Genomic DNA, 16415 nt, shown 5'->3' on the forward strand with positions numbered 1-16415 from the left:
AATGAAAGTGTTTTTTTGTTTGTTTTAGTTTCATATAACCTTGACTAGTACTAGTATGCACTACAATTTTTTTCTAATTTATTCCACATTATTCTGATTATTTTTAGGGGGAAAAAATGCAGTGGTTGAATTTATTTATTTAGAAACAATGTGTCAAATACTCAAGAAATAGTATTTATCAAATCGTGCCAAGAATGTAAAAGTAACATGATATATTTTTCTCAAATATTAAGAAATATGGATCTACTAGTACGTTAAGGGCACACACCCGCTCTATGCATTCACACCTCATTTCAACAGAACAAGCCATTTATCTACACACATCCCTTTGACTAAAAATTTATTCCACAACCAAAACACAGACACTGTTTTAGTAAAAGGTAGCACAGACTTCATTTATTTATTTTTTTAGATTTGCAGCACATTCTACAAAGACACTAGAGGGCACAGAGAGAAAGAAAGATACAAGAACATGGACGAGACCTGCCACAATTGTTTTTTTTACAGAGAAGCTTTTATTTCCCCCAACTGTGAAGAGAAAGGTGTCTAGAAAGATCCATCTAAAATGGTAAAAATGCTTACAAACAGACGTACAAAACAAGCGCTAGCAAGATTTAACGGATCCCAATGTCAATGGAGTAAAACGGTCAATTAATCTTCTGAAGTTTTACGAATCTGAAAATCGGGTTGAGAAATCTAGCACAAAAAATTCCCTCAGGAATGAATCCTTTTTCCCATCCTGAATATTTATCAAATCAAAATCGACGTTCATCCTTTAAATAAAACTGTACTGATATTAAAACTTTGAAGAACTGAACTCAATATTTACACTTTCCCCAAAAAGTCTCATCATCAAGAAGACAAGATAATGGGACAATAAATTCATTGGAAAAAAAAAAACCCTTAAGATTACATTCTGCATGTTGCACAGACTAAGCATGCAGCTCTGGTAAGGCCAACAGTGGACATCACAGACAGGCTCCCTCGAATTACGAAACAGTACCATCAATAATGGAAAAAAATCGCATGCAGAAAGAAAAGGTTAAAGAAATAAGAGGATCCACTTGCTTTTGAGAAAACTTTTCCCTCAAATATGTTGTCTAAAAAATATTGTTATGAGAAATGGCAGGGAGCACATCTACCCAAGAAGCAGAGGAATGTAGGCTCTGAAAACAAGTTGAAGTGAATGGGTATGGCAGTTTGCCTTGGATCTCCACCCTCTAGAAGAACCGACCAGAGTACTGCTTCACGCTGAAAGAGGAAATGACACGGTTGAGACCACAGACAAAATCTCATCGTGCTGGGGTAGTTCAGCCAGCGGCCAAATGATTTAGAATCTGGATATGCCGTTACAATAAACAATACGAAACAAACTGTATATATAGTATTATAATAAAGGAAATACAGTACTGACAAAGCATGAGTCCATCATCTAGTTTATAATACACTGTAGAAAAGATCTTTAAACAAGTTGATTTACTTATGAGAGCATTTTAAGGTTATTTGCATATTTTAGGTTTACTCATACAAGCAAGCAACAGGCATTAGTCAACATGAAATAGCATTGCTAACCCATTTTATTTCAGACTTTAGTTATTTAATTTTTTAAGAGTAAAATTAAGAAACTCAAATTAGGTAGTTGTCCAAAAACCTACTGATTAGTACAATTGAATAGTTTAAGTGAAAAACTTCAAAACATTTAATTTGCATATTTAATCTAATGTTTATTTGCCCACTTGTTTGTAGTTTGTTAATTTATTATTGATTGTTTACATGTCTTTAATAAGCTAGATCACTTTACTGTGATATGAAAATTTGTTCAGAGACTTATGAAATTTCAATAGTATATAAAATCGTGGTATTGTAACAACCTTATTTCCAGCACAAATACCTATTGTGATACATATCATCAGTTACACTGTCCAACTATGAATCGTTCTCAAAAAGTCCAATCATGTACATCACTTCACAAACTAAATAGGGTCAATTTCATATCTGCTTTAAATGTAACAAAATGTCTCATTGACTGTATACCCAAACAACAAGGTGAATAATAAGAGTGTTTCATTTGCTTGAGGATATCATAATACCATGATCCAGACAAGAGACAGGTAAGCAATTTGCATTTGAAAGTAGTCACACTAGCATGTTACAGTAGAAAAGCTGGTTTATGATCGGTTTACCCATGCTATCAAATCAGCTTGAATTCAAACAGAGTATAAGCCAGCACTGACATGGCCAGATGTGAGTTCAGATGTTAGTCAGAGTAGGCCTCTTCAGTTAGGGTGGGTGAAATGTGTTTGAGGGTGGGGGCAGATGATGCTGGGCCTGTGCTGTAGGGCAGACCGTGATTTGTTGTCACTTCATCTAACTAACAACAACAAAATCACAAGTCTTCCACACAGAAGCAAGCCAGCGTTCACTTCATTCTCCTGGGTCCCACTCATTTGCCCCTCGGTAAATTATATTTGGATTTGATCCCAAATGGAACTAATATAACAAGCCCTTCTGTACACATTTCACAAAAAGAAAAAAAAAGATGAAACTTCCCCTGAAGTTAGAAGCTGTTAGGTCAGGCAAAAAGAAGTGCATGAAACGGCAGTCAAATGTATATGAAGCATAAAGAAAGTGTGAAGAACTACTGAAAATACATTTTAGTTCCAAATAGTAAGCAAAGAAAGACAGGCAGTTGAAATTAGCAGTTTAGCACCAGGATTTTCACCATAACCAAATACATGACTTAATATTCTCAAGAAACTGTGATTTGTTTGGTCAAGTGTAACCTTGTGTCCAAACCAGGTATGACAACAAAGTAGGTAAATATTTTTTTTTTTTGGTCCTAACTAGCATTGGGAATAGAGATTATTATTCAGAATTGGTTCTATACGGATTGTTAAATGAAACTATTAAGCAACCGTGATTGTTAAGTGAATACAGAGCCCACACTGAATCTCACTGGTCCGAAATTGGAAAGCTGTCGCACTTGGTTAAAACACATGATGGTTAGGTGTCAGGATGGGGTTGTGGTAAAGTGCTGGAATAGGCGGTAGGCTCACCTGTTCTGTAGTAGATACTGGGCATTCTGAATCTGGTCCTGTGTGCCTGTGATGGTAATGATCCTGTCCTCCGAGCCCTCCAGAGGCTCGTCGATTTTAATAGATGCTCCCGACTCATGACGGATCTGCTTGATCCTCTGGCCACCTTTTCCAATGATAGAGCCAGCCAGCTAAAACAAGACGAAGTAAATGTCTCCCATTCCACTAAAACTACACTAAAAACAGTGGTTGAAATACTAACTGAAACAACAAAAATACATAGTTATGTCAAAATCTGGTATCCAAACAGATGTCCACTTTGCTTGCATAAAAAATAAATCTTTTGGCTAAAGCCCATAGTATACTATACTACCAACTCATTTGCAGTAACACACTGTATAGCATAGTGGTGCTTGGCGGTGTTGCGATCAAGCTGAGATCAAATAAAAGAAAAATATTAATTGGATTGTTTTTTTTTTTTAAATTACACTTACATTTAAACAAACATACTAAAAGACTAACTATAAACTAAAGCAAATGTAAATAAATAAAAAAACTTGCAAACAAATTGAAATTAAAATGAACATGAAAATGAAAACCAAATTACATTGAGAAATATGGTAAAAGAATATAAATAATATTAAAGTAACACTGCTGCTTAGGTGTGGGCAAACTGAGTTTGAATCAGCTCTTTTTCCACTCCCACTGTTTCAAGTCACTCATTATCTGCACCACCAAACAAAATTCAGAAGTGAATATTAAATTATTAAAACACAAACTATATTTTTTACAAATATGTTGCGTGTCATTTTGCACTCACATCTTTAGGGATAGTCACTTGTGTTGTAATAACAGGTCCACCTATGTCACTGTAAGAGCCTCGACCACCTGATGAAACAAGCATCTTACTGTGATTCAGCCAATGCCTATATGTAGGCCTCTCATTCACACCCTTATTCAAGCAGAATTAATAAATATACAATCAATAATCCATAATCACAATATCTGACACACTCACCAGATTGGAAGGGCTCCCAAGAAGAATTATTGTCTTCAGACGAAACAAGAAAAGAAAAAGATAGAAAAAGTGATCAAGATATCAGAGCTATGACCGTAAAGGATAAAGAGAGAGAGAAAAGCAGGAAACGCTACACTATTGAGGAGTGCAGTGCTCCGTTTGACTAGAGGTAACCTTGAGCTAGCGTGTATATGTGCAGCTGAAGAACACTCACCATATCCACCTCCACTCTGTGTACAACGATGGGGGAAAGAGAGAGAGAGAAAAAAAAAAAACAAGTCAATTCAGAGAGCACAAGCGTAAACTCAAAGCGCATTCTACATGGATCGTTGATTCTTTAAGCTTCCAATCTGACACGTCTATTTAAAATGAAAGCAATAAACCACTTGAGGCCATGCAATACAGTGATTTTTTTTTACCACAGTTAGAGGGGTTTTAGGTCACTGCTTTGCCACACACCTAGCATTCCTTAACCGCTGTAAAACCATTGTATTGCCTGGGTTCTAAGCATACTGATTATTAAAAACTGGACAATGACAAAATGCACTTTTTTTGCATTGACATTTTTGACAATTAGATACATTAATCCCATTTTTTATTATTGTAATCTCATTCATAAATATTCACAATATTTAAATTTCCATTAAAAATGGAAGGAACAAACATGGTATCAGGAATTAGAAGAGGAACATTTATTAATTTGTCATGAATTTGCAAGAATGCCAAAAACAGCCTTTTTATTTCTGTTTTTTTTTAATGCAAAATATATATTTGCAACTGAGCTCAGCTGAACACACAGGCTGTTTTACAGCGGCTTTTATTCAGATTTTAGAGTTGAATTCGACATGCATGTGCTGATGCTCTATGTGGACACTGTCAGGCTTGGCATCTTCCAGAAATCTCAACTCACTCAGAGCAGCAAAGCCCAAAGTTCATTGGCGAGTGTGATGGCTTTCACCTACGTATTTAACTGCTCCTTGGTAACCAAGGCAACAAGTGATTCAAAAATCTGTTGCCAAGCAACAGCAGGCCAAACCAGTGCACTAGGCATAAGAGCTCCACATATGCATCTATTACACTCACTTCAGAAAGAAAGAACAAGCCATTCCTTTTTTTTCTGAAAGTGCCCATTAATGAAAGAAAAAAAAAAAACTCTATCCTTCACAATGATAGATGACCATCAAATGATGAGTCTCAATATATGCTGCAAAACTACAAATTCATATTCAGATGTTGATTTATGCTCACCATGCTCTCATAGCGGTCTCCAGGTCGCCCCCTTCGGTCACTGCTTACAGGAAGAGAGACATGCTTAATTTTATGTGCTCATAATCGGCACACTTCTGAAAACTCTGAAAAAACCCAACGCCCTGAGTGGCCAAAAAAAAAAAAAAAACTACCAACAGACAAACTAGAAATAACACAGAAATAAGATAAAACGGATAAATATTAACATTTAAAAGGCCATCATTTGATTGCACATTTTAATCGAACTGATTACAAAATATTTCACATGCCAATTATTTAATTAAAATGGGAAACAGAATTTGGTAAAAATAAAACTGAATTTTAGAAAAAAATAAAATATTCATAAGGCCTTAAAAATGTAATTTTTGTTCAACTTTTAATGAATTGTGGTTTAATATTGTAAGTTTTGTGATTTCAAATAATTAGACATGCTTTTTGATGAATGAAAAGTAGAGTCTAGAAAAATTACAATGAAGAAGAAAAAAAAACAGAATTTGATAAATTTAATGGAATTTGGGAAAAATTCAAACTGATTTCATAGGGCCCTACTAGTCATTCATATTCACAGTGAAAAAGACTTTAAATTGAAAATGTATTTTTACAGAAAGATTTAGCAACATGATGCATGTCAAATCTACAGCTTTTCCGATTACTTACTTTGGTCTGTCATCCATATTGCTGTGATAGCTCTGGTGGGAAAATCGATCACCACTGGAAACAAAAAGTCATGTAATCAGTAAGAAAATATCGATACACGTGAGTATCGCGATATTTTGTTTGGCGATACTGTATCGATTCTCCAAAACGGAATATCGATATTTAAAAAAAAAAAAAAAAATCATACAAGATTCATGGCAGTTGTTTCGTTTTGAGTTAATTTCCCGACCGCTAGTCTTCATCTCTGAACTTAAACAGTTACAGGAAATACTAGCATCAGGGCACTCCACTAATGTTAGCGTTAATATAGTTCACTGCCAGTAATGGAGGATGAAAGAATTGTTCCAGTTCTCGTTTCGGTGTACAAAGCTGAAGTGTGGGGTCATTTGGGTTTTTGTGGTAATGTCCGCACCGGGACCGCGGCGCGAGCTCAACCAAGCTTTCCGCGTCCCGCGTTGAAGAGCCTTTGCGCGGGGGGTGGTAGAGTCGCCCCGCAGCTTTCTCTCGTAAATCGGGGGCATTTTGTGCAGTTGGGGCGGTGCTCGCGTCGCCGTCTTGGCGATTCCACGCGGAACATAAATACAAACTGAAAAACCTGTGAAATCCAAGTTGAAATGTTCTCAGAATGTTTAACATCTGTATTTATTTGATTGTTTTACAATTGTTTTGTTTTCTTTAGGAATCCTGCAAGCACTTTATTTTCCATTGATATTAAGCAGATGTCATTTTTTGCTCAGATCAAATGTTATGACATTGCATGCCACAATTGTAAACAAACTGTGAACCTTTAAAGTCTATAAATATATATTTTACACTCTTTACTTCTGTAATTTAGCAGACGCTTCCCCCCCTTTTCTCGTACTGCACAAAAAGTGGTTCAATAATGTTGAATGTTATAGGGACTGATTATTACAAATGCAGATCCCAGTGTGTTCTGTAGTGTGTTCTGGTTAAACTATTTTTATTTATTTATTTTTCGCTAAGGTTTGCATATGGTGGTGTGTTCTTAATGACAGCTTTCCTAAAAAATATATATCCTATTCCTAAAATAAGAAATATCCCAATATATCGCCTTGCTTACAGTATCGCAATATATCGTATTGCAACCCCTGTATCGTGATACATATCGTATCGCCAGATTCTTGACAATACACAGCCCTAGTAATCAGTTATTCCTTTCCCACTAACACAAATGTAGTTCTATGCTGGTATATTAATGCATAATATACAAGATATGAAAGATTGGCCAGTGAACTCCTAAGAACTGCATTGATTCTCTCACATCATTCAACAATATCAATGATAATCACTTAAAACACAAACAGCTGTGGAAAAGACGATAAAAGGCACCTGATTGCAACACATACATTTTTTTTTAATTTTTCTACAGTTATTAATTATCGATGCCCTTATTGAAAAACTGAAGGTTAGTGTAGGTTGAGGAAATCACCAAGTAGGGCTCGCTGCAGCCCACAAGATCCAGGGGGCGTGGTTGGATCCACATCTAGGGGGTGGAGATTGGTAGGTTTAGGGGTGGAGATGGGTAGTAATACGGATCAGGGGGTGGAGATGGGTAGGCTTAGGTATATGTAAGGTGGGAGGAGTTGGATCTGGATCCAACCATGGCCCCTGGATCTTGTGGGCTTCAGCGAGATGCTCCTCAATCACTGCTACATTCTCTTACCCTCCTCTAGGTGGTGGTGGTGGAGGCAGAGGCAGATTTCGGGCCCTACTGCTCCCACGTCCTCCTCTGCCTGGTGGGGGTGGAGGTGGTCCACGACGAGGGCTCATATCATCATAATCCCGTCTGGATGGAGGCATGGGACGACCTCCACGGCCAGGAGGCATGCGATCGAATCCTCCTCTGCCTCGCATTGGGAACCCACCCATAGGCCGTCGCCCTCTTTCTTCATACATCATAGTGAAGCCGCCATAATCATAGGTCTCATCATAAAAATTTGGGTCATAGGGCTGGGCTCGACCTTTAATGGGAGCCTACAGATAAAGTAGGACAAATACAAGCTTTATTTACCAACCAAGAAGAAACTTTTGGATTTTGCTACAATGTCTAATGACAAGAAACTGTAAAAAACAAACAAAAAAAAAAAAAAGTGTGTGATCATCTCACCTCTGATATCAGCTCTAGCATGACCTTGATGCACTCAACTACACGCTCAGGTTTACCCCCGACTAGCACTACACGGTCAGTGGAGTGGGGGCAACATTCCTGGAAGAGCTTGATTGTAGTCTGGGTATTCTTAAAAATGGAAAAAAACCTTTTTCATTGTCAGGGAAATACTTTTTTTTTTTTTTTTTTTTTGTGAAGCCAATTTAAATATTAAGCCATCTGGTTACTAACTCTATTTTACAATATGTGATATTTTTAGTACTGTGCTTACCTCCCTCAGTTCCTTGATCTTGGCACCTTTGACTCCAATAATGCCTCCGGCCAAACTCTGATGAATCAGCAGACGCAGCTCACAGTCAAAGTCAGTCCCACTGTAGTGCTGATACTGCCAAACATACAGAGTAAAGGAACATTTAAGGACACATGCAAACCAATAGACATTTTGTCACATCTACATCTTCATGAAAACGCAAAAATATGCTACCGATCAAAAGGTTGACATTTTTAAACATTCTCCATTTTTAAAATCTTTTTAAAAGTAGTATTTTATGCTCACCAAGATTGCATTTATTATCTTAAAAATACAATAAAACAGGATTATCAAGTTTTATTTAATCCTGTGATGGCAAAGCTGAATTTTCAGCAGCCACTACTACTACAGAAATTACTCTATTATGCTGACTTGGTGCTCAAGGACATTTCTTATTATCAACATTGATTACTGCTGCTGCTGATTACTTTTAGAAAACAATGATACTTTTTTTTCAGGATTCTAAAAAATGAATAGAACAGCTTTTATCTGAAATAGAATGTCTCAATGTGTTTGTCTCTTCTGATCAATTTAAACGTACCTTTGCTATATAATTAAACATAAAATTATTCCAATTTAAACACTTGATTACAAAAATAGCTTTATTTAGTAATTAAAAATAATCAAAAAAAGACTACAGTACGGCTTTACATTATGTTGAATAGAACACTGTACAAAGTCTTATGGAAAATTAAAGTTGTTATAGACTGAAAATCTCCTAATCATATGCATTTGAAACAAATGATATGTATGCTAGTGTTGGTCAACATGCTCAATTTTCATATCGTCCTATCATCAGCCTGTGAGATCGCCGATACACGACAACACGATAATTTCATGCTGATTTATTTACTTAGTTTCATTGGAAAGTGAACCAACTCCAGCGTAAGGCTAAAAGCTGCCTAATGTTTTTAATATGACTGAATTTGTATTTAACAAATTAACAGAAACATCGTAAGTTATTAATTATAATGCTTACATTTCCTCGGTTATTCAAAAAGCAGCGAACAGTTACAGAAAACGAGTAAAGAATGTTACATTACCAAAGAACATCATCACAAGCTCAGTCTAGCGAGAGTTTATGCATTTTAAAAACACTCCCATTAAAATCAGTGAATCTACACTGTATGATGAATAAATCTCATATACTTACATCGCGCGTACATCTGCATTTGTTTATGAAGAGAATTTGGGAGTCAGAATTCAGAATATTGCAACAAATAAGACCTATTATTAATTAGATAGTATTACTAGCCTGATAATAATAATAATAATAGTAATAATCGTCTTTGCTATCATCAAAAGCATCAGCCACAGGCGATATCTCTGACTATCGTCGATACACGATACTATCACCTATCGGCACAACCCTAATGTATACAAAACACTACTGTTGATTTAATGGTGTCTTTAAGGCTTTCAGTACTGGGTTTTATATGCTCACCTCCTCCAGGGTAGGGATGATCTTCAGCAGAATCTCACCAATAGTGTCTATATCTGCACTCACACTCAGGATACTGTAGCAGCACATCAAGCCAAATGAAAGACAAAAGCAAAACAAACGGATACAAAACTTTAGATCCTGAGCCCTGCTGCATACCACAAAGCAATGAAGAAGGGGGAAATAAGACTCTGAATAAAAAAAAAAAAAAAAAAAAAAGTAAATTAAAAAGAGGACTGCTGAACACATGTTTTAAGTCTTCCAACACTGGACTGAGATACGGGCAATTGACATGCACTCAGTTCTCGCACATTCAATTAATACAGGCCTTGAAGAGATGGGCGACAGCAGAAGGGCTTAGACTGAACAGGCACTGTATGGCTACACGAGCCAAGAGAGAGATCAAGACAGGCCTGCTTACCACTATCCCACCACCAGAACATTTGGGGGAGAAAAATAAAAAGTATCTTGCAAATCACTCTATGGTGCCATCAGCACATCACATTCTCTCAACGACGAGAGAAATAAAAACAAAAACTAACAGAAAAAGCAGAAGAACGAGGCGAAGGGGAGGGGAAGGGAAGAATGATAGATTTATTTGCAGATAAAGAGCTTGAACGTATGTGGGCTAAGAGAGAAAGAAAGAAAAAACAAGGGGAAGGAAATGCAGCACCAGAGAAAAATCAAAGACAACAGTGATGAGTGACAGAGAAGGCTGCGGTACGGTGCAAGCTCAGAATCATGGACAGTGATGTTGGGAACAGTGAGGGAGGGGGGCTCAGGGGTTGGGGGTCAACAAGGACAGAGCGAAAAGAGATGGCCTTCTCCACAATTCACTGTCAGTTTCAACAAATGAAAATAATCATCCAAACTAGGACTGGGCAGTATGATGCATAGGGTGTAAAAACTTATAGATGTTTAGCTGTTTAATATTATATATATATTTGTTCGAGTTAATGTGAGATAGACTGTTTTAAGTTACTGCAAGGAGTAATGCAAAAATAATAGTGATGCACCAAATCATTTGGTAAAATTAAATTAAAACTGAAATGAAAGTTTTGATTTAGAAAATAACTGAAAATAAAGTTCCTGTAATTAAATTTTGGTAACTGAACTCTTTATAAAATATATAATAACTAGACGTAGTTCTTCGTAAACAAAGTTTTACATGGTCATGGTAAAGTGCATCCACACTGGCCACCTGCATTTACTCATGCAGTATATTTTAGGTTGCTTAAAATGTAGGTGCATCATTACAAAATACAGAGGGACGAATGCAACATTTAGTTGTTTGTGGTTATTGAGGAATGATGCAACTTCTCACATTAATATTAAATTCAGTTTACATGTGTGCATATAAACATATCTTTGTATTTTTTAATATTGGTTTTACACGTTACAGCTGTTTTTGCTTTCAGACTTAATCATATGTTATGAATAATCTGATATTTTGGTTTCATAAAAAGTTAAATATAAAAAGTAACTTTAATTTGTAACTGCGGCATGATTATATACATTTTAATTGGCACCAAAAGAACATTTTTGTCATACCACCCACCCCTAATCCACACACTTCATTCATCAGAGACTAATATGAGTGAGGTCTCTCCCCATCTGAGAAGCGATTGATTATATACAGTTCTGTGCGACAAAAAGTTTGCAAATTATATTCAAAGACTTAATGGGGTGTTGGGGAAGGAGAGAAAACATATATATATATAAATATATAAAAAAAAAAAAAAAAAAAAAGTCAAATGGAACAATACACGTTTCTTAAAAGGGGAGGGGGACTATATGTGTGAAAATGTTAAAATGAAACAGAAGTCAGGTTATCAAAGACATGTGTTCTCTTTCTAATCAGGCAGTGAGGCAATAACTGGTGGGACATACCGCTCTGGGCCACTGCTGTCTGGGACTGATACACTGGCATTGTACTGCATTGGTCGTGGAGGTTGGCATTGGGTAAGGGCATTCAATCACATGATGTCAAGTAAGGTGCCCGTTTAAGGAGGGGCACGTTTATGGGCGGGGCCAACCGGGGTGTCAGGTGGGCGGGCGGGCGTTCAGGGGCGGAGGTTGGGCCAACATCAAGGTGGGCAACGCAGGAGGGGCAAGTCGATCCAGTACATGGGCAACGGAGGAAGGTGGCCAAAAACAAAAAAGTAAAGGAGAGGGAAGAGGGGGAGAAGGAATACATTTTTAATTGAATACAAGGCTATACTCATTAACCTACTGTCCAATTTTCTTTTTTCTTTTTTGAAGAGACTATGCAATGAAGGCACAAGAAACAGGGCTGGACAGATCTGAAGACAGTTTTTAATGTAGAACCACTGGGCAACAGTGGTTCACACAGGACTATGGGTCAGCTCAAGAGTCAAGACATCTGTAATTGGGTTTTTCAAAGTGGGGGAGAGTGAAAGAGAATGCCTTCAAGAACAAAGTCGAGAAGTGCTTCCCCATTAATATACAATGTCAAAGACTCACAAAATAGCCTCATTTCAGAGAGCTTGTCTGTCCAAATGAGCCAACCTATAGCTACAAAACGGAAGATCTGCCCTCAAGATCAAATGCTTAAAAATCTTTGCAGGATTTTAATGGGATAGACGGATTGGTGTCATGAGTTTTGATTTGTATGATTTCAAATCCGACTGATTTGTGTTTTTGCTGACAAAGTTGAAATGCTCACGAAAACAACTGTTGGATTTGAAAATGCTGTCAGAAGTCTCGTTAAAACTTGACCATTAGAGAACTTTGCTTAAAGGTTCATAATAAGCATGGAGCATGATATCAATACTCACATCTGTGCGTAAGGCTTTAATGTTCTTGCCTCCCTTTCCAATCACAGCCCCTGCATTCTGAAAACATAAAACGACACTTCTAAAAACGTCTTCTATATCAAAGAAATGGAGAAGAAAAGTACATTGGTATGGCTTCACTCACTTTGCTTTGGAGAAGCACCCTGAGCTCTACCATTTCATCTGTGTTGCGGGAGCGTTTGAATGTCTGTTCCTCATCCATGTCCTCAGCAGGGCGCTTGCCTGAGGGAACACAAATCTGGCACATGAGCCTCAACAACAATTAAGACATTCCTGTTTATCAAACTGCTCGTTCTGAGAGAATGCCATTACGGAATCCAAAACATAACCAAGCACCAGTGACTGAAGTTCTCATGAAATTTGAGGACTTGCAGAAAGCAGTTTAACAAATAACCATCTTTCAACCATAAAAGCATTGTTAAAATCCAAATTTACACATATATGGTGGAATATAAGGCAACCACTCGAGAAAACGCAAAATGCTCTTTAACAAAACAGTTTAAAAAAAAATCCCCATGAAAAAATTAATGGGAACTACTTCCAAAACCACGGTTTCAGAAAGAGTGGACAGACACAGTATTCTTTACCGTTTGTGTCAGTGTTACTGAAAGTGGTCTCTTCTTCCTGCTGTTCAATTTCTGTCTCCATTGTCTTCAGCCAGCGGTGAAACTGGAATAGGCTGTCCTCGACCGGTAACTCTAAGAGACATATCATTTTAAGTGTTAAAACAATACAGAAACTACACCATCTATAAGGTCAATATGAAATCAGAATTATACTTAATGAATACACTTTCCTGGTCTTAAAGTAGAAAGTTTATGTTATTCCAAATGTAATAGCTTGTTCTATATCAGAGTCAACTTTTAGCTTTTGTAAACAAGGCCTCGATACCTCCAAAAACCAGTCAGTGATTCTTAATTGGTTTTGATTCAGAATTGTACAAAACGTAAACAAATCGTTAAAATAAGGACTGACAGGTATTGCATTTACGAAAAACTACAACAATATGTAAAATTATTAAAATAACGTAGATGCAGAAAAAAGACCAAGGCAAACTTCATATTATTATTAGCCATATTACCAAGTGAGATGAAAGTGCTAGAATTCTGGAGAGTTTGATTGGACTAATGATCTTTGACATTGTGACACCACAAAATAAAAAAAGTGTTTCCTTATCTACTGTAAGACTGGAAGTATGTTTATTCCTCCAAACTATACATGATTAGATTAATTTAAAATTTGTTTATAACATCATTATTTACCAGAACAGACCAGCAACCCTTCAGATGAAACCCACTGACACAGAGACAACTTTTCGTAATCCAATAATTTCCAGATGAATAAAACATTTTTTTTTTTAAATATTGCTCACTCTTAAACGTCATATTTAGGAGTCAAACAAGTCTGTGCCTGTACCATGATTCAGTGACATTATTAGAGGACAATATTATGATACTAAATATGTCAATTTTCATGCACTGATGTATTTGCGTAGTACCTACTTAAAAGAAAATGTAAAATTTAAAATTTAAAAAATGCTAATATACGATGGAGATATTTTGTTTGATAAGTTAATCGTGCGGTTACTTAAAAAAAATTCTAAATATGAAAAAAAGGATATATGCACATAAAAGGAACGCAATATACAGTGTGGCGCTGAGGCCGTTTGCTCCCCGTTATGAATGTGTTTCACTTTTATTATCGGCTATGGGGGATGAGTCTGAGGGGGTTAGTTGAGGGGAGGGGCCAGGTGTGCGCGGCGGAGGAGAGCTCATGGTCAGTTCAGACGGGGGGGGGAAGAAAAGATATACAAACCATTCTAAAGTGCAATTTATTCTACCCGCAAAAACACAGTTGTCAGTATTTTAATTATTAAACGAGGCCTAACGATATCGAAATATTCACACTGGTTATATATTATAGACACATAGTTTAGGGCTGTGTCAAGGCCCAGTGTTTCAAAATGGTGCGCAAGTAACGTTAGCATTTAGCCTGCTAGCCTTACAGTTGTCATAACAGTGCAAGCCTTCATTGACAACACAGCTGCATTTACTGAACTTCACTGAACGAAGGAAATACATAACAATTTAGCGGACTATAACAAGAACACCCGTCCAAAGAATTATTATAAATGACATCTTTCTGCGCCTGCGATGGGCACAAAATGGCTTGTTTTCTAGATTCATTCTTATTGCGAGCACAATGACAACACGGGGTTTAGTTAGTCCATTTAGTATACTTATTTATAAACAGTTTGCGTCTGCGTGCAAGATTCCGCTTTGGTTAAATAATAGGGAAATTATTTTCTGATGACTGTTGCGTATGGTGACCAGGAAACTCCATTTTGAGAACTGCTTAACTTACCTTAGCAAGCTAACTGGCTAATTTACAGCACGGCGACGCATGTAACAGTTAATGGTCCAATTAACGTTCGACACTTATGTTATTTATTACTCCCGGAAATAACTGTACAGTTCTAAAAGGAGGTGCCTGTGAAGAAATACGACTCAAAATATTGAACAAACCTGCAGGCAGCCCTTCCGTCACACCAATATTACTCGCCCGAAATTTCTGCGCCTTCTACCTTGATTTCATTGTAGGTTTACGTGCAATCTTTAGCTTCGTGATTGGCTGCATCGGGATTCAAACGCGCTGCTCTATTGGTTTAAATGACTGTCAAAATAAAACCTTAGAATCTGATTGGATACAACGGCTGTCAGTTAAGTAATATTGTCCCGCCCCTTAGCATTCGTTTACATTATAGGCTATCGTCATAGCAACTGAGAAGCGCTCGACTTATCTTGCGTTTAACAGCTTGGCGTCATATACCATAAATAAAAAGAGACTTTGTTTTATCACCGTTTGTAGTGACAGATTTACAGTCGATAATAGTGCATGTCTTTCACATCGGACTGGTTTGGTTCGTAGAGTATTGTTAAAACATACTAACCCTAGTCAAACTGACGGGACTAATCCTATCTAATAAATGTCTCCTTGTTTTAAGATCAAAAGGCTTGTTTATTAATGGGATGGGAATATAATATTTTGGGTAAAATGACAATCCCGTTCACATTGACCGTGATAAAATGCATTGCCTTTGTCGCCCCCTCCTGGTAAAAACACAACAGTTAATCACATTTCGCCTCATCTTTTGGCTTGCGCTGCAGTGATTTCCTAAACCAAGGCCCTTCAGTGTACTCTTGCTAAAAACAAAATCAAAATGTTTATATAACGCGTGGAATCTAGCGCAGCTGGGCTCTAACTTCTCTCTCAAGATGAACACGGACGTAGAAATGCAAGCATTGCTGTCAAATGTGAGATTCAAAGCGCATTTTCCGAATCCATCAACCGTTCCCCTCAAACAGACAAATAATTCGGTGAACACCCAAAAGTGATAGATTATTACTAATATAATTTCGTCTCCTTTTACATAGGCTACATCGCGATTGGAATGCGAGACTGGCATAACCAGTAAAAAAAAAAAAACATCCAGGCATTTTTGTTTAGCAATTATTTTTCTAGATGCAGCGCATCTTGTGCGTCAAACAGCACGTCACACTCTGGTAATGGCTATTCATGAAGTTGTGGTTATTGTTGAACGATGGAAAAGCAACACAGCGAGCTCAGACTGAATGGTTAAACAGATAAAAAAATAAAAAATAAAAATAAAAAAACATGAAAATGAAGTAATTTCCCAAATGATTTGACATAAAAACCAATCTTTGCATCCCCATCCCTGTCAACATAAATCTCCCAAAGATC

General features: G+C 37.0%; 1 protein-coding gene and 1 long non-coding RNA gene across 6 annotated transcripts in view; one reads left to right on the top strand and one right to left on the bottom strand.

The window, feature by feature from the left end:
* LOC306870868 overlaps positions 1-16415 on the top strand; it is a 1223475-nt gene that overhangs the window by 827138 nt on the left and 379922 nt on the right. The gene's annotated exons all lie outside the window — the stretch shown is intronic.
* Positions 106-15282, bottom strand: LOC306871435 (heterogeneous nuclear ribonucleoprotein K-like). Of its 4 annotated transcripts, none has more exons than XM_079419363.1 (16): positions 15179-15282; positions 13241-13351; positions 12778-12875; positions 12636-12692; positions 11728-11771; positions 9841-9913; positions 8358-8471; positions 8087-8215; positions 7643-7953; positions 5959-6012; positions 5302-5341; positions 4268-4283; positions 4054-4086; positions 3856-3923; positions 3057-3226; positions 106-1251 (listed from the first exon to the last, which is right to left on the bottom strand). In XM_079419363.1, the coding sequence occupies exons 2-16, from the start codon at positions 13299-13301 to the stop codon at positions 1221-1223; spliced, it is 1299 nt and encodes a 432-aa protein (XP_079275489.1). In that variant the 5' UTR covers positions 13302-13351; positions 15179-15282; the 3' UTR covers positions 106-1220. The 4 variants fall into 4 exon arrangements, with proteins under 4 accessions (XP_079275489.1, XP_079275491.1, XP_079275488.1 ...); XM_079419362.1 differs by having other exon boundaries at positions 325-1251; positions 5302-5344; XM_079419365.1 differs by lacking the exon at positions 4054-4086.

This window comes from Barbus barbus (assembly GCF_936440315.1).
Source record: "Barbus barbus genome assembly, chromosome: 6".
Lineage (NCBI taxonomy): Eukaryota > Metazoa > Chordata > Actinopteri > Cypriniformes > Cyprinidae > Barbus > Barbus barbus.

Bases quoted from the DNA above. Each gene is read 5' to 3' on its own strand.
- LOC306871435 (XM_079419362.1), bottom strand. From the start codon at position 13,301: ATGGAGACAGAAATTGAACAGCAGGAAGAAGAGACCACTTTCAGTAAC. The intron at 9,914-11,727 runs GTATGTCCCACC...GTGCTGCTACAG, and splicing joins GACAGCAGTGGCCCAGAGCG to TATCCTGAGTGTGAGTGCAG. The intron at 3,924-4,053 runs GTGAGTGTGTCA...TTGTTTCATCAG, and splicing joins TTGGGAGCCCTTCCAATCTG to GTGGTCGAGGCTCTTACAGT.